The sequence below is a fragment of the Fulmarus glacialis genome, unplaced genomic scaffold (genome assembly GCF_000690835.1).
Source record: "Fulmarus glacialis isolate BGI_N327 unplaced genomic scaffold, ASM69083v1 scaffold1660, whole genome shotgun sequence".
NCBI classification, from domain to species: Eukaryota; Metazoa; Chordata; class Aves; order Procellariiformes; family Procellariidae; genus Fulmarus; species Fulmarus glacialis.
In genome coordinates, this window is record NW_009188175.1 from 45,420 (window position 1) to 68,077 (window position 22,658).

General features: G+C 43.4%; 1 protein-coding gene across 1 annotated transcript in view; it reads right to left on the bottom strand.

Moving 5' to 3' along the window:
• The window catches only part of SLC4A11 (solute carrier family 4, sodium borate transporter, member 11), a gene marked incomplete at its 5' end in the record, with an annotated part of 66,116 nt that overhangs the window by 37,790 nt on the left and 5,668 nt on the right, over positions 1–22,658 (bottom strand). Inside the window, 5 exons of the mRNA XM_009577496.1 lie at positions 1,965–2,088; positions 11,238–11,319; positions 11,868–11,930; positions 12,575–12,806; positions 17,359–17,405. Of these exons, the coding sequence (XP_009575791.1) occupies positions 1,965–2,088; positions 11,238–11,319; positions 11,868–11,930; positions 12,575–12,806; positions 17,359–17,405 (548 nt within the window). The remainder of the gene's footprint in view (positions 1–1,964; positions 2,089–11,237; positions 11,320–11,867; positions 11,931–12,574; positions 12,807–17,358; positions 17,406–22,658) is intronic.

Below are 22,658 nucleotides of genomic sequence, written 5' to 3' on the forward strand. Positions count from 1 at the left end.
CTTGCTCCATCACTCACACTGCCCTGCCTCCACCTCTCCTCCATTGCCCTCTCTCCATCACAGGGAATGTCCCTTCAGACACACTTGCCAGGACATGTTCAATTTAAGCTTCTAGGGAAGGGTTTGGATTTAAGTGAAGATGATCTGCTCTAGGAGTTGCTTTTAGAGTTTGTAAGCTTGGTCCTTTCAGACTGAACCAGCCTGGATTTGCCATCACAGGGGACACTTCTCATTCACCTCTAAGCAGCAGCAGTCCTTGGGCTGGACCTGCAAGGGCTTACTTCAAGCTGCCCAATGCTTCTCCCTTTCTTTGCCTTCCCAGAAAGAGAGATGAATGGTTTAGAGGAAGAGCGCAGAGATTTGCAAGGAAACTCAAGTTTTTTCCATCCTCCATATTAAAGAAGGCCAAGGATCTGGATTCCTCAGCACAACAGATGCCCATTTTCTGGGCTTTTTTTTCTTCCCTCCCCAAGCAAGGCTCATTTAATCTCTTACTGTCAGCAGGTTAATTATTTTAACTGCTGTACCAGAAATGCGTACTTAGAGCTGGCTAGATAAACTCATTTAAAATAAAAAGCGTATTGGCAACTGCACCTCTGCTTGGCCTCCACTCCCTTTCCTTAATTTGATGCTGTCCATTGGAATTGCAAACTTTCAGGATACAAGCGGATGCAGAGCTGTTTGCTAGGTGCTTTGCACATAGCTGGCCAGAGATAAGCAAACTGACATACAATGAAAGAGATCAATGCCGTTGCGCAGGGGATTCAGTTGTTTGCCTGCTGCTTTTCATAAGGAACATCAATATGTTTTCAGCCTGTTGGGTTTGAGATCTATGCCAAAAGCATTGAAATGCTTCAGTTGGGAAAGATCTGCCAGAAATCCTGGGAAATGCGGAAACACCAGTATTTCCATTTAAACAAGGGTGGTGGTGGAGGGGAGGAGGAGACAGGCAGACCAGACTAAAAGGTCCCAAGGTCACACGGATAGCATTAAAGAGCAGGAAATTGAATCAGGATATGTCCTGTTCCAGACAAGGTCCCCAACCTCTCCAGCACCTCCTAGAAGCACAGACCTAGTAGCACCAAGGTGTAAACAGCCAGCTTAAGTGTGAAAAGGGCTTGAGCTTTGAACCATTCAACCATGAGCTAGAAGAACACACCATCTTGATCAAGCCAGTGCTTTCTAAGACAGGATAGTGATTCCCCAGTTGACCTTGATGCCCCCCCATGATACTGCAGTAAATGCGTACTACTACGTCATTTGTTGGCCTTTTCTACACCAAAGAACCAGCAAGTACACTTAAGCAAGCTTTAACCTGGCTGTTTCAAGTGCCAAAAGCTGTGAACACACATCCCAAAGGACCTCAGCACAGTCTGACTTTAAAAGCACCCAGGCTCCCAAATAGTCTCTCCCATACTGCAATAGAGCTCACAAAACTACATCTACTTCTTGGTTACATCAGTCCATCTACAACTGCAGTGTAACTGCCAGTCCCATCAAGAGAGTTTGCTGGGAAGCAACCCAGACCTTTGCAGTGGGGCATCGGCTGCAGACTCGCAAGAGCCCTTCACAAGCATGGCTTTAACCAGGAACAGCATTCCTTACCTCTAAAAACAGTAACTAAACTGGTAAAGCTGGAGGAGGAGAATCTATCAAGTATTACATGCATCACAGAGGTAGCTCTAGCAAAAAGTGTATGGGGACTACAGACACACTTGATCTGCAGCGTTCTCCTCCCAGTCAGGCTAGTGGCCATTCTCCAGTATGAGATGAGGGTGCAGCTGACTAATCTACTCCTGTTAGAATAAACCACCTTGACAACTGCTGAGAAGATCTCAGGCCTTTTCACATCTCCTTGTGTCTTAAAAATAATACGTTGTCATTAACCCTAGAAGGAGACCAAAGAAAAGCAATCTTGGGAGAATCCTCTGAAGCACCCAAGCAAACAAGAGAGCAATACTCACCATTTTAGGAGGAGCCAGGACTAATATCACAAATCTCACTTCGCAGGAGTTTTCACCCCAATTCTGAGGCCTCTCCAGGCGGCTGATGCAAACATGACGTCGCTGAAGGGACTTTATAGTGCAACTGTCAAGGAAGATGACATTGTTATACATATCATTGTGACACATGGCATGCTCTCTCCACAAAGTTTATAAACACACATTTCAACTCCGAGAAATAAAATGGTGTTGGTTGTGAAAGGCTCACTTCTGAAGTCTTAAACAGTGACTTTAAGTTACTGTTAGCCCAATTCTGCTAGCTCTTTTGTAGAATTTGAACACCCATGTTTTTATGGGAAATAACTTTCAAGATTTCAAGGTGTATTCTTCCTCTTCCCCCATCTGCTTTTTAATAGCCAAGAAATCAAAAGACAGAGAATGCAACATACCTAGTACTTGCAGTGCTACAGAAGCTTCTACAAAACATCCTCTTAGAAAAAACCCAACACCTACATTACTGGAAAGCAGTTTACACTTCATTTCATTTCACCTGATCTCCCAAAGTGCTTTTGGAAACATTAAGGCAAGATGCCAGACCAACATATTTCCACTTCTTTTGCCTTGGGCAGATCTCTCTCTCTGATTGAATGGCTTTCCCTATTTGCTCTCAGCTGTTATTCTTCCACTTTGTGGTACAGGTGTGTTACAGAAACCAAGCTGACCTCCTTGCTCAAGATGTACAGAGGCTGTAGCAGGCAGGATTACTGCTCAGAGGGAAATCCTTGGCTGCAATCCAGCCAGCCTTGCTGGGCATGCGATGGCTGTTTGACTCCCATAACAAAGACTAGCAACAAGGTGTTTGAAATAAACACAGAGATCATCTGTGGAGGCCATGAAAGACCAGGTCTGTCTCCACCCTGGGATATTTAAACAGAGCTGTGATCTGAGTAGCCATCATTTTTCCTGCAAGGAAATTCTGACAAAGCAGCAAAGAGGCTTGGTGCAGTTGCAGGAAGAGGTTAACACCAGCCTGGACCACAGATCTCCTGTTCCCATTAAAGCCACCTACTACTTCTCAAGTCTTCTGAAAAGCACTGATGAGATCCATACATAGGTTTTGCCTATTGACACTGAAAGAAGTATGGAAGTGTGTTTTCCTACCTCATAGTGATATTCCGCCCCGCCCCCGGTTCAAAGTCACTTAGACTGCTTGCTCCCTTTTATTCATCTAGCAAGTGTCTATCACAGTCCTTAAATCATCTCTCCTTCAACTCTCTTCCATAATCCTAGCCTATTTCTTTCCTTTTAATTAGGGTATATTCTCACACCCAGGCACCCTGAAGATCTTTGGCTGGGAGATGTACTAGTCAGGAGCACATTATATTTTCTATTAAGTTCTTAATAACTTGCATACAAAATCACACCACCAAGTATTTTCTTATTGAGTTTGACTTCCTGATCACAGATTGGAAGCAGCCTGCTTACACAAATTAATCTGACAAAGGCACTTGTCTGAGAGCAACCAGACAGCTTAATTAGAACAATATAGGTCATGAGTAAGATGACAGAATTTCATTTATTTCCTAACTCCCCTCCACCACAGCCCCTTGTCCTTTTTCTACTCAAATCAGCTTTCTAAGGGAGAAAGATCAAGGCAGGTCCTAAGGTTAGGAATAAATCTCTTCTAAAGTAATTAAAAATAGAGTGCAAGCTATCTTCTCAACTAAACCCATAGTTTGGATCTGCAACAATCATTGTCCTTGTCCTTCCCTCCCAAGGGATCAAACGAGCACAGACAACACTGGTTTTCACAAGCAAATCAAAGCCCTCAGTAGCAATCCTGCTGTGGCTGGACAGCATACAAGTCTCCTTGTGTTACAGTTCAACAAGCCAATGGGGAAGATATATGAACTCCAGGCTTTACACTAACAGAAGAACCTTCAAGTGGTCCTACACCTTCAATCCTCTCCTTATCCACCTGAACTGGTCAACAACAGTGACTAGTTAATGCACCATTAGCAAAAGTGACCTCTATTTTGTGCTCCGTTCTCAGTATTTTTGTACCTCAGATGTTGAGCTCACCAACTAATTTGTTTTGAAAAGGAAGGCTTCTGGGCATTTCAAACATCATTTCTACTCCAGAGATGGCCAGAAGCAGGTATCAGATACCTATTGCTCACAGAGCTGTATTAACACTTTCCACACATCATCCCTTTCCTGCCATGTCTATCAGGCAGTACCTGACCTAGCAAGAACCACTGAAGTACAAAGCATGACCAGAGAAGACTTATTACAGGGCAAGGGCTGATCACACCAGCACACACCTGGTGCCTGAGGTGGGGGAGGATACCAAGGCATGCACATGAACATAAGTTTATACGTGTTGCGGAGGTACGAGTTACCAGCCACCCCTCAGCAGTGCTGCTCAGCAGTACCTGCTTGCCTGCTCCCTCCCCACTTGACTAAATCCAAGAACTAAAACCTCACAAAATCCCCAGAATTTCAGCTTGCTCCTACCTGAGGCAGGAGAACCAACATGCAGGAGTCCTGCTCCCCCAGCTACAGCATGTGAAGTCATGTAGCAATATAGCAAGTTATTTGGAAAAATCTATTATATAGTGCAATAATTAAGCAAGCCATGTGTTCTTCTGCAGCTAGCTTTCTCCCTGAAATGACAGCGTTGTTTCAGCTCCAGTAACTTGTTTCTAAGGCCGTGCTTTCCAGATATGACAGTCCTGCCAACAGTACCAGTCCACAGGACTACAACATCACTTCAGCTCAAGAGCTCCTTGGGTATGGAAGGGAAAAAACTTGACTCTATAAGAGTCAAGTTATTTGTTATTGGATTGCTTTCACATACAAGCTAACTTTCCCAGCAGCCACAACAAAACTTTGTGTTTCTCTAAATCAGGAGACCAGTGTTTCCTCACATTGAGGGACTAGGAAAGCGTGCAACAAGAGGATCTCACAGTGCTTAGGCAGTACTGGAAGATTTAGCAACGTTGAGCACATTCACAAGACACGAAGAAACCCACTGTCATCATTACCCATTTTTATCTGAAATAGTTTTATCCACAGTGCTGGAGTTTGAGACTTCTCACACCTATGAGACAGTTTCTTCCAACTCTTCTGTAAAGAGCTCTATTGACACCGACATGCATCTGAATCCCAGTATCGCCAGTAAAACTGAGTGTGGACCACTGAAGAATTTCCAACCTAGTTTAGATCAATGTATGGACACAATTTAAGTCAATAATACCTTTACAAATCAGGCTGAGTTGGTTTAGTGAGGGTAAACCAGAGCAAAACCAGATTTAAACAGGCGCCACAGAAGGTCTGATGCACCTGAGCATTGCTGCATGGAGGGGAGAAGCAGTGCCTTTGTGCAGAATGCAGCCTCATCTGCACCGAGCCTGGTCTCACTCCGTTATATCTGCTTAGTTGGGGAAAAAAAACCCTGGTGTCTCAGTACTTATAGTGCAAGGCCAAGTCACTTCTGCCCATGCAGCATTCAGCATATCTCAAGCTTTTCTTCAAATTTAAGCCATTATTTAGCTGACTCAAATCCTATTCCCCAGTGTAGCACTTACAGCTCCCACTTTTGGTTTAACTCCAGAATCCAGATACAAATATAACACAAACCAAAACTGCAGTCCCTACTAGAGTTGTGCAAATATTTATAAAGGACAAAAAAAGTTATTTGGTTCACACGGAGAAATCCCAAGTTATGCAAGACTGCAGGTAAAACTCAGCATAGTTCAGGCCAAGAGGAGAGCCACTTTCAAAATGAAGCAACATTTTTTAAGTAGCACTTAAGTAAATTCCCCACTAAGAAAAAAAATAATTCTGAAGGGTAAATAGCCAAAGCCCCAAAAAACCTGAGAACTAGCAAGACATTTTCAGCTGACTCTAAATCAAGTCTGGTTTGGCCAAAGACTCCGAGTTCCCTTTTGGTTTGGGTTGAGCTAAATTTGATTCTCCTTTGGTTTGGCCAACAAGCTGAAAAATCTATTTTCACCCAGTATTAGTCACACAAGGAAATGCTGGGCTATGATTTAATGAGATGCCAGGTTGTGTTCTCAGCAATTTTATCTTGATCCTCCAATAATTGAGCTCATAAAAAGGGCATTTAAATTATAGCACGCATTCCCGCTTCGCTGCCCTCCTCTCTTTCCAGGCTGCATATCCAGCAGCGTTGAGCGTGGTACTCAGATGGTAAGAACTGGCAACATTCCACCAAAATCACTGATACACCAAGTCACACACACTGCAGGTCTGCCCCACGCCCAAGATGTTATCAGAGTAATAACACATTTCTCAAACAAATCATAAAAAGGGTCAAACTATGGAGACCCAAGAGAAACAGAAACCCTCTTTAAACAAGGCAAGAAAGGAAGTTAATTCAGAAACAAATTATCCCCTGCAGTAAGAAAAAGTGCCCAGCAGAGGTAATCAGCTGGCCAGCCTTTTCCTGTCCCAATGCAGAACAACAATGACACTTCTTGTTCTCATCCACTGCAAATAAATCTTCCTCCGCAGAGCAGCTCCAAGCACAAGCTTTCAGAAACCAGAATTTGCAAGCGAGGAATGAGGCTGTGACCAGCAAGCCAGCTCACCCGTAGCTTGGCACAAAGTTGTTTCAGCAACAAAGTCGCTCCAGGCTAAATATCGTTTCGGACTGGTAGATGCACTTTGCTGGGCTCCAGAAAGACCCATCCTCACTAGCAGTGAATCTCTCTAGGGGAAAGTATTTCCTACAGGTCAATGCCTAAGCAGACACCTCCTCCTCCTCCCTGTACAGATGCTGCAGGCACTGAAACAAGTCATCCTTCTCTCCAACAGACCTCCTTCAGGACCCAAATTCCTAATGAAGGGTCTGAATTTGAGAACTCCTTTTCCTAACACAGCACCTGCAAGAGCTTCAGCTCTCCAGCATAACCTGGGACAGCCCAACAAGGGTAGCTACAGGCACTTAAAAGAAAATCAATCAGTTCTTTGAACCCAAAGAACACTTGAGATGATGGTTGCAAATTTTGGAAAAGAGGCTCTTGTTTACAAGACTCCAAATCTTGTCATCATCCCTCTGAAGGAGAATATTTGTTTTAAACAGTTGAACTGTTTAATTTCCCATAGCATCCCATTTTGCTCTTTGAAAGAAGAGGCACTACTCTGAGGAATACACAGTAATTGAAGCATCTCTATTTGAAAACTATTCAACAGCTAAATCAGAAGCAACATGGCTTTTCTATAGACCCACAAACCTCTGGTTTGCATTACTTTTGTTGAGAGATCCATTAGTAACATGTTTCACACAACCATCAGTTACACATTAAATATGAGATGTTACTACTCTTAAAGTTTATTTGAACAGCAGTCTTGCTCAATATACAAAATAACCTTACAATACCTGTTTTTGAAAGGCTACCTGCGTTTTTCCAAATTAAAACTCCTCCCAGGAATCAAAACTCCTCCACAGGAATCATTGCAATGACACACTATATCAGAGTAAGCAATTTTATAGCAACACAGAGCACACAAACCACTAAACCACTCTTTGCTTGCAGAGAGGCTTTTTCCCCTCTGCTTTGCCTGTTAAAACAGCTTTAGCAAATCAGTTGAATGCACTGAAAATAAGTCCTTCACCAATCCATGTGCCTTATCAATGCAGCCAAAGGAAATTACTCTTCAACTACTCAATCCAGACTACGAAGCAGCTTGCTTTCATGTTTTTCTAAGGATTCAGCTTTGGAGGAAAGCAATTATATCTATCTCCTGGCAAGAAGAATATAGCCTGGAAGTTGTGATGCCTGGGGAATTCCACTCAGCTCAGGCAGCATTTGTTCAATAACCCACACAGCTGGTGTTTTCTCCTAGGAGGACATCAAGGAGAGAGATCTACCAGCAGGCAGTTAACAGTTACTTTAACATCCTTAGCATTAGGTATCCTTCACTCCAAGGGAAAAAAAAAAAAATTAAGAAAATATGCATTTGCATCTCCATTTGTCAGACAGCGAAAAGAAAGAATTGGGTGTGATAGGACTTGGCTTGTGATGACAGCCACTTCTCCTTGTACTCTCCATTGAATAAGGGGGGGACCTTCCTTGGGCTTTTTGAGCCACAAAGCTGTGCAACACCAAAACCAATAGCTCTCACAGGGGCTTCTTCCTCACCTGTCCTGGTCCAGACATGCAAAGCATCCAAGTTTACCCCCTCCAGGCTCTGGGTGGTTCATGGGGAACTCCGAGCACCCTCCTGGCAGTATGTCTACCTGATGCAGTCACTGTGTGCTGGAGGGGTACCAAAGTACCTCCCTAAGCTCCTACTGACAGCAGAGCTTCCTCATGCTAAATAACTGATTAAGATAACAGTTCAGCACTCCCTGTTCTGGGACAGGTCTGGCTATCCCTCATCCCAAGCTCTCTAATGAAACAATTAACCAGCAGCTTCACAATGAAGCAGCAAGAGATCTCCATGCCAGTTTGCGTCCTGCTGTTCTGGCAAATGCTATGAATAGGACATAGAAAGAGTTGTGTCCATGGTTTCTAAGGTATGAGATCATGTCCCTGACTGATGAAGCTAATCTATAACTCTGAAGATTTGCTTTCTAGTTAGAAAACGATCACGTACACAAATACCTAGCAACCTTCATTCTTCTAGAGCTGAAGATTGCTTGTTAGTGGGGCATGAAGTACTGTGCTACTCTCAGCTACACAGAATTTTAATGAAGGAGTCTCAAGTTTTCCACAAATTTATGTACCCTGGTATGGCTTCAGCAAGATCATGTTTTTGTCATTCTTGACAAAAAAAAAGTCCCAAAGCCTATTGTGAATCAGAAGCCAGTTGTTTTCCTGGACTTCAATGGAACATTCAAACCTTCAGATCTTCAATTCCCCAATGGTTTGTTCTGTCACATGGCTATAGCCCAGATCCATATGGTACATCTGACCTTGCTGGCAGTTCAATAGACCTGAAACTGTCAGGAAAGCACCAATTCCAGCAGAAGCAGAATACTTATTTTGCCCTAGGTTTTCCTCATTGCTCTTCCCTGAGGGTAAGTCAGATAAAGAGCAGCCCTCTCTCCAGCACAGAAGGGAGAGGGAACCAAATTTTTGTGTCCATCAGGAATGCTCTTCTGCAGCCAGGCTCTGCACAACTCAGTGAAAATCCTACGCAAGTTTTTTCTTTCTGACTCTAAGCTAATTTCAGCTTTAATATTTCCCCTTGAAATCAGTGCAGAAGCAGCACTACCAAAACCGTATCTCTGAGCTGCTCTTCCTCATTAATATAATCATATCATGATACTCAAGCCTATCTCATCCACTAGGAATAAAAAGTTAGTTTCGGTGCACAAAAAACAGCAGTGCTAATTTAAAATTTAGCAAAGAGTATAGGCTAAATGCAAGGATAAAGAACAGCAGATATCTTAAAGGTTCTTCCCACTCATATGGAAAGTTTTTTCATCAACAAATTCCTTTTACTTCAGAGTTTTGGAAGTTGTTTTGCAATCTGACTTCAAGAAAAATGTAAGATCTAAAAATATGGTTCTCAATCTGTTGCACAATAGCTACAGCAGAAATACAGTGCAGTAATTAGATAATTATAGTTAATAACTCATCACTGCTTTCCCACCACTTTCTTCTCCCTCTTCACAGCAACAAAAGGAAGAAACAAGGAAAGTTTTGCACAAGACACCTTCAGGCTGTAAGCTTATTTTTCAAATCATGTCTTGTCATGGAAGCAAGTATTACTCACATGGATGCATTTAAAGCTTTGGCACACTTTCCACAGAAAGGCTGAACCTACCCTTTTCAGCTTCATGTATATAATCACGGCATTTGTATCATGACCTCTAGAAACGCTGTTAAGTCAACGCTCTCCAAAGCCTCCATAGAGCCATGTCACATGCTACAGTAGAAACCTCCACCCTCTACCCTTCCTAGATCAGGATGTACGTATCCTTATTGCTGCTATCCTACCTATAGCATCCAAAGGGGAGAAAACTGCTCAAAAACCCTCTTGGTTGATCAGTCCAGAAAGACCATTTTACTGTGTAAACTCATTTTCTTCTTTGTGCAAGCTGCTCTGTACATGCCAAGCATAAGTGTAGAGCTGACAGTAGCACATGCAGCACAAACATTTTCCAGTTCACTCATTTCACAGAACAGAGCCCTGATATGCAATAGTTACCTTTTCACATAGAGACCACAATTCTCTCTTTCGTCAGAGATTGGAAACAAGGGTGGTTTTTTTGTTGTTTGTTGGCAGTTTTTGGTTTTGTTGTTGTTGTGTTGTTTTTTTTTCAAAAACCATCTATTTCCAAGGCAGAATACTCTACATTTTTTCCAGCCATAAGCAGAGGGTAGGAGAAGAACTGCTAGTAGAACAAAAGCTATCGAAAGTTGTCCTAGCGAACTGGCTGTAAAGGCTAAAATATGTGCATGCACTCCCCAAGCCTTTAGGCACCTATCCAACAAATCCTAGTAACTTCTCTGGGAATTAACATACTTCTTGACAACTTGACTTAGACTGCATATGCATAAGGCAACAGAGAGAAGTCAAATCGCATTGCTTTGGTTGACTCAGTGACACAGGTTCTGGCCTTCCTCTTTGAAGGGACAGTTTGGCTCGCCCAACATGCTTGACTTGGAGATAATAATTTCAAAACCCAGTTTTGGTTAAGTGGAAGCTGGGGTGAAGCCACCATGTCTCATAAATCCCAGGTGACATAGTCCTTACTGTCTTAAGGGTCTGGTCCAGTGTTTAACGGTGTTGACAATTAACCAGCATCTGAATTAATTGTCAAAGTAATCAGTGTCTAAATAGTGTTGGAATTTCTGACTTCAATTTTCAGTTACAAAGTTTAGATGTTTTCATCAAAGGACCTAAGAAATCTTTTGGTACAAGTTCCCAGACTTTGGCAGGCAAAGTAGTCCATGAACCAGTTTGCTTGTCCCTTTCAGAAGTTCCTCTCATTAACATTTCTCAGTAATTAGCATTTTCTGGCTCAGACTTTTTTCAGCATTCTTAGCTTGTTAACACCAGATTTCGGTAGCATCCAAGAGCTTAATGCCCTGTAGAGACTGTGGTCATCTCTGCTCAGGCTGCTGCTCGACCATTTGCAAAGAGGAGCAGCCCAATGCTGAGATTGAGATCCCATGGACCAGGATGCATCGAGAGGGCACCACCATCCCGATTTACAAGGGCACCGTCTGAACTGCTATTCTTCCCAGCAGGAGGAAGAGTTACAAGTTCTGAGCAGCCAGTGGATTCTGCTAATCTAACCCAGATACTTACATGATACAGAGCCAGGACTGCTGATACTGCACCCCTGTGACTGTCGCTGTGACCCCTTGAATTGTATCTGATAAGAGGTGAACTGGGAAAAGAAGAGAGGGAAACGTTACAGGCTGTCCGTGTTTGGTTTGCAACTGCAAATAACATTTCCTTTCAAATGGAAGCTGAATACTAAGACCAAGCATACTTATTTATCTGCACAGTGGATTGATGCAAGGGTGGGGGGTGACAGAGAAAGATGGAAACATTTGTCCTGATGCTTTTGAATTCTGTCCTTAAACTATTCACAGCTTGGAAAGGCAGCTGTTTTCTCCTCCCAACATCAACCTACTGCAATATTAGATTATTAGATTAGCATTATTCAACACACACACACATAGACAGGACCAGAAGAGGCAGTGTCTTCTGACTCCCCTGCCCTCTCTCCCCCTCTTCCTAACTACTAAGTTCTCAGATTATTTTATGGCATTGCTTATTTTTTCTTTATTGGCAGAAAGCCTATATTAAAGAGATTATAAATGCGAAGCTCTAAGACAGGTAGCAAGAAGTAACCAAAGCATGAACATGCTTACTACACGCTCAGGACTTGACATATCTGTTAAACAAATTCACTGAGGCTGTGACAGTTACATTTGAGGTGCGATGTACATGTTTGTATATTCATTCCTGTTGACTCTGAAACATCATGGGTGCCTACAGAGAAACAACGCTTAGTTAAGCTTCTTTACATCTTGGGCTAAAAGGTAGCGTTTTAGACTACACTATGACATTTGCTGATAGCTTAAGGTGACATGTGAGCCAACAACATTGGCCAGGGCTGCCCTAGTTGAGTTTCTGGAGGAAAACAAAGCGTCTCTTGTCCCTTCCAGTGTGCTGGGAGCAACGCGAAGGCTCAGCCCTCCCCAACCAATTACTTGTCCAAAGCAAACTTCCCCAGCCTGGGTGAATTCAGATGAAGGAATCACAAGGCAAAGGAGCCATTTCTGAAGGGACACCAGCAAGTGTCTCCTTGCTGAAGAGCATCAGACACTTGTCTGAGGACAAGCACACCTAATAGGCCCAAACAGACAGGACCCTCCACTGCTGTAGTCTTCTCACCCCAGAGAACACCACTATGTGTCATCTTAATGAAACAGGGGCAAGACTCCACCAAAACATAAAAACCCCAGAGACACGAGACCCTTCACCCTGGGTGACATAGAAAAATAAACCCGCAGTGCCACATGCAACATGCAAGTCTGGGGACCACACAGTAGTGAGTGTTCAATACACCACCAATGGAAAGGATTACAACTTAACAGTAACCCACAGGCAAAAACAAATCAAGAGTTGATTACCATTCCCTTCTCGTGGGGTCCCTGAATCTGTGAATAAAGTGCTCATGATTTTTTCAAAGTTGCAGCTTGGCTCCATGTTCTCAGGATCTTCAGCAAAGTGTTTCAGCATCTCTCGAAGAACATCATCCAAGGAGGTGGCCGTTTCATCAAGGATGATGCTGGCTCTGGCCAAGAACCCATCCAGGTCTCGGTGGGCTCTGACTTCCTCCTCAAAATTCTTTAATTTCAGGTACTGTGTTAAGAAGAGGTCAGAGCATTAGACAGCTGCACACAATACCTAACAGCAAAGGACTAGGATCTGTGTAGTTCACAAGCAGACAGTTTTGTTGAGGTTACTGCCACCGAACCAATGATTCTGGAATCACTTTGACCATTCAGATCACATTATAGAAGAAAAGCAGTTTTATGTTACACTATTAATGCATTGAAGGCTGGCATTTCCAAGGCTTACCCTAACAGAGTCACCACAGGTGAATATGTAGGCACCATTTACACCCTGATGTAGAAAGCAGAATTAAAAAAAAATAGTTTTGTTGCCTAGGATAAAGCACAGAAGTTAGCCTAAAACCAAAAATGCTTAAGGTAGCATTTAAAATCCTCTTTAGGTTTAAATAATTCAACGAGTTTGCAGAAAGGTAGGACAAGTTATTTGGAAGAAATGGACTGTGAGCTCAGCAGCAAGAAAAATTACCAGCATGCATCTCAGTGCAACCTAACCCAGTTCTTCTCAAACTGGGAACCATCTCTCTCCAGCACTCCTGGTTAGGGAGCCTGAAATGGGAGATGGGCAATACTATCCAGCCCATCACCTTTTTTGACACTTCTTAAATTCCTATTGTTCCCACTCCCAAGGAATTTTGCTTCCTTTGTGCATAACATTTAGCTTTGAATCAATAAAAAAAAAACAAAAACCAAAAACACAACAGCAGAGGCTGAAACTGTCTCAACTCTCGCCCCAGGTTTGTTGGCCTTGAGATGGAAGAAACAGCCACACTGTATTACAGAACCTCAACTCCTTTCTGTATTTGGCAGCTGTGAAGATCGTTAATTGAGTGATCAAACTACAAATGCATCATTCCCATTTCATAGTCCTCGGAAATCCACACATGCAGTTAGCACTCACAGTACTGGTCAAGAAGGACTGACAGTCCTGTCCTCTCCCTTCAACAGCTTAAGATTGAGTGAGGAAATGGGAACCGCGCTTTGTTATATGGATCTTGCTTCCATGAATTCCAGGCTTGAATTCATGATGTTGAGGGCCAGATTGTCAAAATACATTTAAACCCCCAGTTCCCCTTAAGCTCAGTAAGAATCAAGCTCTGAATTGCTTTTACAAGTCTGACACCAAGTTGCCTCCACAACCGGGACCAAGTTACAGGACCACCCCAGAGTCTGAGTCATGAATACCCTCCTCTCACACATATCCTCTCTACCTTTTCCATTTATAGCCTAGACAGAGAGAAAAAAAATCCTAATATCTCACTAATCACTGTAATTATCACAGCAACTATCAAGTTGTCAGTACACATCCATTGCAATTAGCACTGTTTTACTTTGCATCAATCACTTCGTACACAGCATCCTTGAAAGGGAGAATTCTCTGACGGATTTCAGCTCCCACCCCAAGGCTTTGTTGCCATCTGCTCTTAAGAGAGGAAACAGTGACACAGCTACGTTAAAACTCCACCTAAAAGAGACCATATAACTGCAAGTGGCCAAGTCAGTCTCAGATTATCACGGCACAAGAGTAGATTAAAACACCTATCACCATCTGTAACACTGGTGTTCATGGGGTCACCATATGATCAGCAACCACTTCCCAAAAGTAACTCATTTTGGCTTGTCTGGCATGCAGAGTCCAACTGAGGATGTCGGTTCAAACAGCAAAGAGGCCAAATGACCTAGACAGGATTTAACAAGGTGGATGGCAGAGGAGGTACCCACAGAGGTATGACGAAGGTTAAGAGCATCAGGAGTGCCACAGTGCTGAGGAGCTTTCAAAAAACAAAGAGTAGCTTTGTGTCACCAACGTCTCCCATGCATGAGAAAAGCCACCAGAAGCAGAACAGTGGAAGGACAGAGTTGAGGGACAGCTGAGAGACAGCAGAAGTGAATCAAAGGCATTCAGAAGAGGGCTATTATCTGTCCACATCATCTCAATCAACATTGATCCTCCAGCGAGCTGTGCACGACAGCATCATTTGCTTGTTGCGGCAGGACAGCACTGTCGGAGCTTGCTGCAAGTCATAAGGACTCAGCTCCAGCTCTGCCACAAGCTTCAGGAAATGCCTTGGATAAATAATTTTCCATGCCTCAGTCCTGTTTTACTCCCCTGGTCCTTTATAGGAAATACAGGCATTACCCATCCTTACTATCACTCCCATAATATTGGGAAAGATATGCACATTGAACATCGCAAGGCAACTAGCCACCATGAAAGGATATACATACCCCACTCCCTGAGACAAACCAAAATCAAATTAGTGGAAGCACTGGTACAGCAGCACCTTGGAGATAGCTCAAACAGAACTGTTTCAGTCAGGACACCCAGTGGTTTCAGGAGACATTAGTGATTGCTCCTTCACAAATATTTTTAGACAGATAGTCAAGTCACACCAGGATACTTGATGCTGGAAACTGCTTAGCAAGAAACCCAAGACAACTACCCAACAGCCATTTTAATAGCATTGAGTATCCTTGATTGCAAAGCTGCACATTGCATCGTGGCAAGAACAGAGGCTGTTGTGCCAAAGAAGGGGGAACACATTGAAACAGCCTCCCCTGACTTCAGGCAGGTCTCCTAGCTGAAGTCGCACACTATCTGTGCAAAAAAGAGCTCTCGACACTCTCAAGAAGGCCCAAAATGCACATTCTCTGCTGGGTGGCTGCTCTGGAGATCACCTCCGCTTACAGACACTGCAAGAACCTTACAAGAAGGGGTGTCCAAAAAGCATGTTGTCCTGAGCAGAGCTCTACCTGTGCTGCTGCCATAGTCACTTGGGCCAATTCCCTCAGAAACACACTGTGATTGTGATTAAATGGTTCAAACCACGCCAAGGAGCTTCTCCTTATTTATGCCTACCAAGTGCCATGCCAGATAGCAACTTGCCCGAGACAGATTGCCCTTCCAGCACTCCTAAAGGGGCACAAGAACCACAGGTCTACCACCAGAGACAGGGACAACCTAGCAGGAAAACATCTCCAGACAAAGCTTCTGACCTGATCACTTTTCTGCTAGCGACTCCCCCTTCCTAGACACTTGGAGCAATCTCCTCCATGACTCAGGTCCCAATTTCCTTTGCATTTGAAGTGCAAAATTTCTACTCGTCCTCCCTAGAGGCAAAAACTAGCAATAGTATCTTTTCTCAAGCCCTGCTAAAGCATGTTAGCTCTCTGGTATTTGTTGCTCAACAGCACACTAAAATGTTCAAGCATGAACTATAGGCCAGAAAAGCAGGAATCCTACAGGTCTGAAAAGGAAAAATACAATAGAAGACACACTTAAGTGTTAGCAGTTTCCAACCATTTCTTATCCGAGGCAGATCCTGCATTTGGGCTTAGAATGCATACTTTAAGTGATTAAGTTCTTCAGTTACTTCCAGTCAAGTGTATACAACTTGGAGAACCTTGGCACTAAGTATTAGACAAGACAAATTATTGACAAAGATATTTCCATTCCTGAGCACAGAATAGCTTATTTTAACTTCTATGACTTAATATCAAACAATGTTTATTTTTTTGGTGGTGGTGGGTTTGGTTTTTGTGGGTTTTTTTTCGTTGTGGGGTTTTTGTTTGTTTGTTTTTAAACTTTGGGGAAGGTTTCTTCTACTAAAGCTATTACACATTTTCCTCCCCTTACTAATTCAGCCTGCTGAAATACCTTTTCAGGATTTGAACTGCCTTAGAGGCCCTAAAGCAAAGCAGAGTTGAAGAGCTCTCCGGGATTCCCTAAAAAGCCCCCAGGGCTTTGGTACACAGATTTAAGAACCCAAATTACAATCTTCAGTGAAGCCTGCAATATATGATTTACCAGGATCAGCGATGCTGCAAGTCTTCATGTAGCCAGCCAGCCCCTCCAACCAGCAGACGAGGCAAGAGTCAAGACAACTTAAAGCACTATGAGCCATGCCTCACAACCAAGACTTCATGTGGTATTAAATATCAATCCATTTCCTCTCTGCATACTTTCTGTGTACTTTCATAGTCAGAGGTTTGTAGTAATACAGCCTACATGAGTTTTTTTTGCATTTTCACCTTATCATTATTGAGTTATGGTCTCGAGAGCAAGTGTAAACCAAGCGTTGTTTCCTACTTGTCCTCCCAGACTGCATGTTTCTAGGGAATTCACTCCTGCAGCTGAACCTCGTGAAGGCAGATCTGATTAACTAGAATAAACAGGAAACCAAATCACAGCAGTGTCTATTGGGTGTTTCTGCTTTCAGCTCGAGAGGAGCTCAGCAGCCTGAACCTCTACGGCCGTATACTTGGATCCCTTTGCAGGCAGCTGCAGAAGAGAAAGTGATGAATTAACATGTCAAGGAATTGTCTGGGACAAAAAGCAGTGGAAGAATCAGAATTACAGAGAAATTGTTTGGAGGACAAGCAGCACATGGCTTTTTATGTTTAAAGAAAGACAGAGGAATTCAAGGAAAGAGGCATTAATACACCTTCTATTTTAGCCAGTAAAAACAACCTCCTCGCCCCGATGGAGTGTTTCAAGATCCTTTTCTCTGCTTCTAGATGACGAAAAAAAAATAAATTGATCACACAGCATTCCTACTTACCTTCCTTGATGTGTGCAGTAACACGCAGCCAGCACTTTCATTTTCAGCTGGAAAGGGGAAAAAATAAAATCAAATCAGGAAAGAGTTACTATTGCAGGTACCTGACAGGCAAGCAGGAACCAAGCAGAAGGCTCAGAACAAGGTGAAGTATCATTCTCTTGGCAGAGGATGATCTCTAGAAAAAAGCAGAGATTCAATTTTTACAACATTTCCCATTTTGGAAGTGTAAAGTGTAGAAGCAGCCTTTGGTATTATCTGATCAGTTAGGGTTTGAGTCTTGCAGGTTTTTTTTTTATTTTTTTCTTTTCTCTCCAGATTCCCTACGTATTTTTACCCTTCACCCCTCCCTTCCCTTCCCCCCCAAAATCTAACTCCTAATCCTTTAGGTAATCATTTAATCCCATGCATCGTTGTTTGATAGATTGAGGCTAAGATTGCATGAGTCACTTGTTTGGAAACCATTCTTATCCTCGTTAAAGAGTCAACAATAACACCCAGGCACTTCCAAGGGAGCGGGCTGCGAGAGATCACACACAGTGACTCGAAGATGAGCACATTAATGTCCTGTCAACTCACCACGCTGCCTCCATAAATCTAAGCGTAAAGCAACAGAGCTCTTGGGAAAGAAAACTGCTGTTTAGAGACTATTAAATATCACTTAATATGCAGCTGAGTTACATGGACAGGGATACCCAAAAAGTTCCCAGTTCAAACTTCCAAGCACCAACGTTAACATTTTCTTGGAGTATCTGTGAAGCAATTTTTGGGTATAAGCTAAAAATCATAAATAAAATCCAGTTGTTTTTGCCACAAGGCCACTCTGTACTGCTTGTATCCAAGGCAGCACCTCTGTAGCATCGCTAGTACCACAGGTACTGTCCGTGCATCCTTCTCCTCCAAAAAAAACCTACAAGGTTGACCTGCTATCAAAATTATACATGAAACGCATGAACAGTTTTCATTCAAATGAGCATAGTGACAGCATGGAAAAAAACCACTGAAGACCAAAAACATTTCCAGAGGCCAAGCTGTGGAAAAGTACAGAGATGTAACACAGAGTTACAGCTATTCAGACAAGGTTTTTGCTTCGTTTCCAGATCTGGACTTCCAAATCCTCACCCTATAAGAACTGCTGCAATCCCATTTCACAGGCTGACCACACACACAGGCACCTTCAAGCCCAGGCCTGCTACTGTCCAAAAAATAAGCTGACTGAAAATGCAGTTCAGCTGCGTACACATGAAAACACTAGAACTCCAAAAAAAGTAATGATTTTTTTTTGCACAGAGAAAGCTGCTTTAACCAAAACCATCCCTGATCAAACTGGAGTTTAAGTCGTGTTCACGGGGGGGTTAAAAGGCTGCAACTCAAACTGGGAGGAGAGTTGACCGCAGCAGGGAAGGGGGAAAGGATTGCCTTCATCTCTCACTAAACAAAATAAGATGGTTCAGAGGCTTTGGTTACATCACCCAACTTCTCCCAAAGCTCTTGGATGCTGTACATGTGATTAAAAGCATCACTTAACTAGACAAGTCTGCTGGTGCAACGGTCCCAATTATTATGCTTTTGACACATCTGTTGGCACATCTTTTGGAAAACACAAGCTGTTTCATCTAAAAAATGCTATTGATTATTAAAAAGCAAGCACCCGAATAAACCAGAAACATCAAGCATTTTCCCCAGGCTCTTACATTTCTAGATCTTCAACACTCACTTACTCAACTTACAGCCTAATTACACATGCAAGAGTATGCTGGAAGATTTGGAAGCCATAAATATTCATTGAGGAGAAAACATGTTTTGTTTTTTCTGCTCTTGCAAAAAATAGTTCTAGAGACAAAAAATACCCACAACCCCGAACAATAGCAAGCACGTGCTAAAAAGATATCTGCATATCTGCAGTCTGTCCTTAAGGATGCATACAAACACAACAGAAATTCATGTTGTCCTTTTATTATGCAGCAACTCTTGGTTCCTCTTATCAGTTTCAAGCATGTATCAATCTTCGCTGCTGACAGCTCTCTCAGGTACTCATCACAGATGAGCACAGAGTGCTGCTTTATCAACACGAGCAAAAACATCTAATTACATTTGTTGGACCAGGATCTTTCAAACTTCTCAAAAAAGCTGTTCTGGGTACAGAGGTAATGCTTTGGAAGGCCCAGAGCCTTGTTCATCATTTCATCCAAGCAACACACCACTCAAACTTGATCCAGGGAAAGGAGACAGCTGGATATGGCCATCCTGGTTGTGGGCTGTTATCTTAAAGGCCCACTGAAGTGCTATAACATTACTCAGAGATACTAGCAAATCCACCGGAACAGTGTGTTCAGTTTTGGGTCCCTCACTACAGGAAGGACATTGAGGTGCTGGAGCGTGTCCAGAGAAGGGCAACGAAGCTGGTGAAGGGCCTGGAGCACAAGTCTTATGACGAGCAGCTGAGGGAACTGGGGCTGTTTAGCCTGGAGAAGAGGAGGCTGAGGGGAGACCTCATAGCGCTCTACAACTCCCTGAAAGGAGGTTGTAGTGAGGTGGGGGTTGGTCTCTTCTCCCAGGTAACCAGCGATAGGACGAGAGGAAATGGCCTCAAGTTGCACCAGGGGAGGTTTAGATTGGACATTAGGAAAAACATCTTCACTGAAAGAGTGGTCAGGCCTTGGAACAGGCTGCCCAGTGAAGTGGTGGAGTCACCGTCCCTGGAAGTATTTAAAAGACGTGTAGATAAGGCGCTTAGGGACATGATTCAGTGGGCATGGTGGTATTGTGTTGACGGTTGGACTCGATGATCTTAGAGGTCTTTTCCAACCTTAATGATTCTATGAAAAATAGGGGGAAAAACACACAGAGACTTCCCAAGTGTTGTTCTGCCTGGCCTATGAACCACTCATTTACTTACTGCAGGGGAACCCACTAAGCAATGCAAGACAAAACCCTTCATGAGGTTGCCCATGACACATCCATCAGGAGAAGGCCCAACCAACCACCACCAGCCTGCCACCCATTTCCTCCTCCTTCACAGCACTATCACTGCTTTCCTCCAGTTATGGAGGAGCTGAAAAGATGCAACACCCTTGACCCTTGCACCTCCATGGAGGAGCCCTTCATGGGGAGAAAATGGATACAGAAGACCATGGATTCACCCTCTATTGACAAGGCAGAAATCAATCACCAGTTATGTCTCACTAACAGCAGCGATAACTAGATTTCACACCTGAATGTCAGGATTAAGCATAGTTAAACAGAAAGAAGAGGTTAGGGCCATGTAAAATTTTCATTTCTATTTTTGTGGTCCTCCTTGCTGGACAAAGCAGGCTGCAAAAGTCTATTTTAGGCAAGCTAGCTAGCTACGGGCATTACTGTCTCTGTCCTCACACAGTTAAAGGAGAGCTGCCAGGGGTGGCTGACCTTATCTGTTAGGCTGTGCTCCAGGTTCTGCCCAGGGGAAAACCAAATAGTCAGCAACGCATCTCCGACATCCCCTGGCAGCCACATCAAGGCAACACGCATATCCCGAATTTCTAGGATGCATGCACACAAGCACGCAGCGTTATTGAATACGCTACAAGCGACTCGCTGGGAATTCACTTCAATTTTAGCAACACTGATGAATTGCCAGCATTAGACTTCGCTTGTGGCCTTGTGTCAGCACATTCAGAGCCCTGCCAGGGCACTGTGGAACGCCTCCATTTTTTATTTCCCACCATTTGCAGAAGAACAGGACCCATCCAGCTTCTCAACATGAACAAGACGACTTAATATTTGGAAGCAAGAAATGCAGCAGGAAATTTATTTGCTATACTCCAAAGCAGTTTCATTGCAGCTGCCCTTTACATAACATCCCTGATAGCAACCCAGAGAAGTGAAATCCCCTACTTGCTTCCCCTCCAACCCCTGTTTAGATAATGACATCTTCTATGCAAAGACAGCCCTGAAAACAAACCCATGAAAGTCATATGCCAAAGTTTAAGGCTTTAACCTTTTGTCTTAAGAGTAAGATCCCCTTTCCATCCCTTCCCTTGTACAGGTCCCCAGTGCTGCCCTTAAGACCTGAGAAGACCCAAAAGTCTTTGGCACAAAGCCACCACTGGATATCTGCAGCATCTTAAGACCATATTTTTCTTTGGGATAAAGGAGTGGAAATTGGAGAGCAGGAATTTTGGCTGTGCAGGTGTCAGTGCAAGCTACTTTAGATCTACATGCACTCCCCAGTGCATCTGCATGGTAAATAGGCTAATAAATCAGAGCAGAATACTACATTAGGACTTCCATGGTTTTCTCAGAAAAATATCAAGGATCTGGTGTACATGGAAGTATTTAAGGTTTGGGGGGTTTTATTGTAAAAAAAAAAAATAAAAAAAGCTATTTTATCTGGGCTTTCTTCAGGGGTCTGAGCAAATCTAAGCCTCAGCCACTTGTGTTGAACCACAGTACGAGCAGCAAAAACTGTTCTGCTTTTAGAATCCGTTGCCTTAAAAAAAAAATTAAAAACACATCAGCACATGGCATGACAGGAGCTTGTTAGGAGCAGTGGAGATACCTCTAACTCATCACTGGCAGCGAGGGATTGCACAAGCAAGATCTCAAGGGGATTCTTTGCTTTGCTGTCCTGCCACGGCTGTGCTGAGTCTGGACTCATCCCCATCAGACTTGAGTAATTTTGGTTAAATATTGTTAGATAAATAGTTGTGCCCCAACTATCCCACATTCCCACGATAGGGTGGTGGGCTGAGCTGCAGCAAAAAGCCTAAAAATCAGCCAGGTTCATCCCTCTTAAACCAACACCCAGATTAACGGCAGGTGGGAATAAGTAACTAGGTTCAAGTCTCTGGAGCAGGCTGGAAAGGAGCAGGCAGAGTGGGGAGGAAAACCTTACCCAAGTAACACTCAGCACAGACATCACAACAGCTGGGCAGGTGAAGACTAATCACTTCGCATTCCTCTCTGGAGGAATTGGAAAGACAGGCAGACAGAACAGACAGACTGACCAGGGCTCTTGTACAGAGCCAGGGACAAGATAAGAGCACCAAGCATTGTGTCACTTGTCACATCCCCCAACTCCTCAGACATGCACGCACTACAAAAGCAAAGTCTTTTTTTTAAGAAAATCTGCAATAGCTTTTGTCATTAAGTTTGGGGCAGGTGAAAAAGGTGCAGGGTTTTTTTCCATGCCAACTGGAGAGACAGGGCGCTCAAAATCCCAGGGGAAGATGCCCCGAAGCAAACGCAAGGTGAAGCACCTAAAAGGGAGAACACTGCCTTCGTGCAGAACCACCCACACTATCCAACACCCCCCCTCCCCC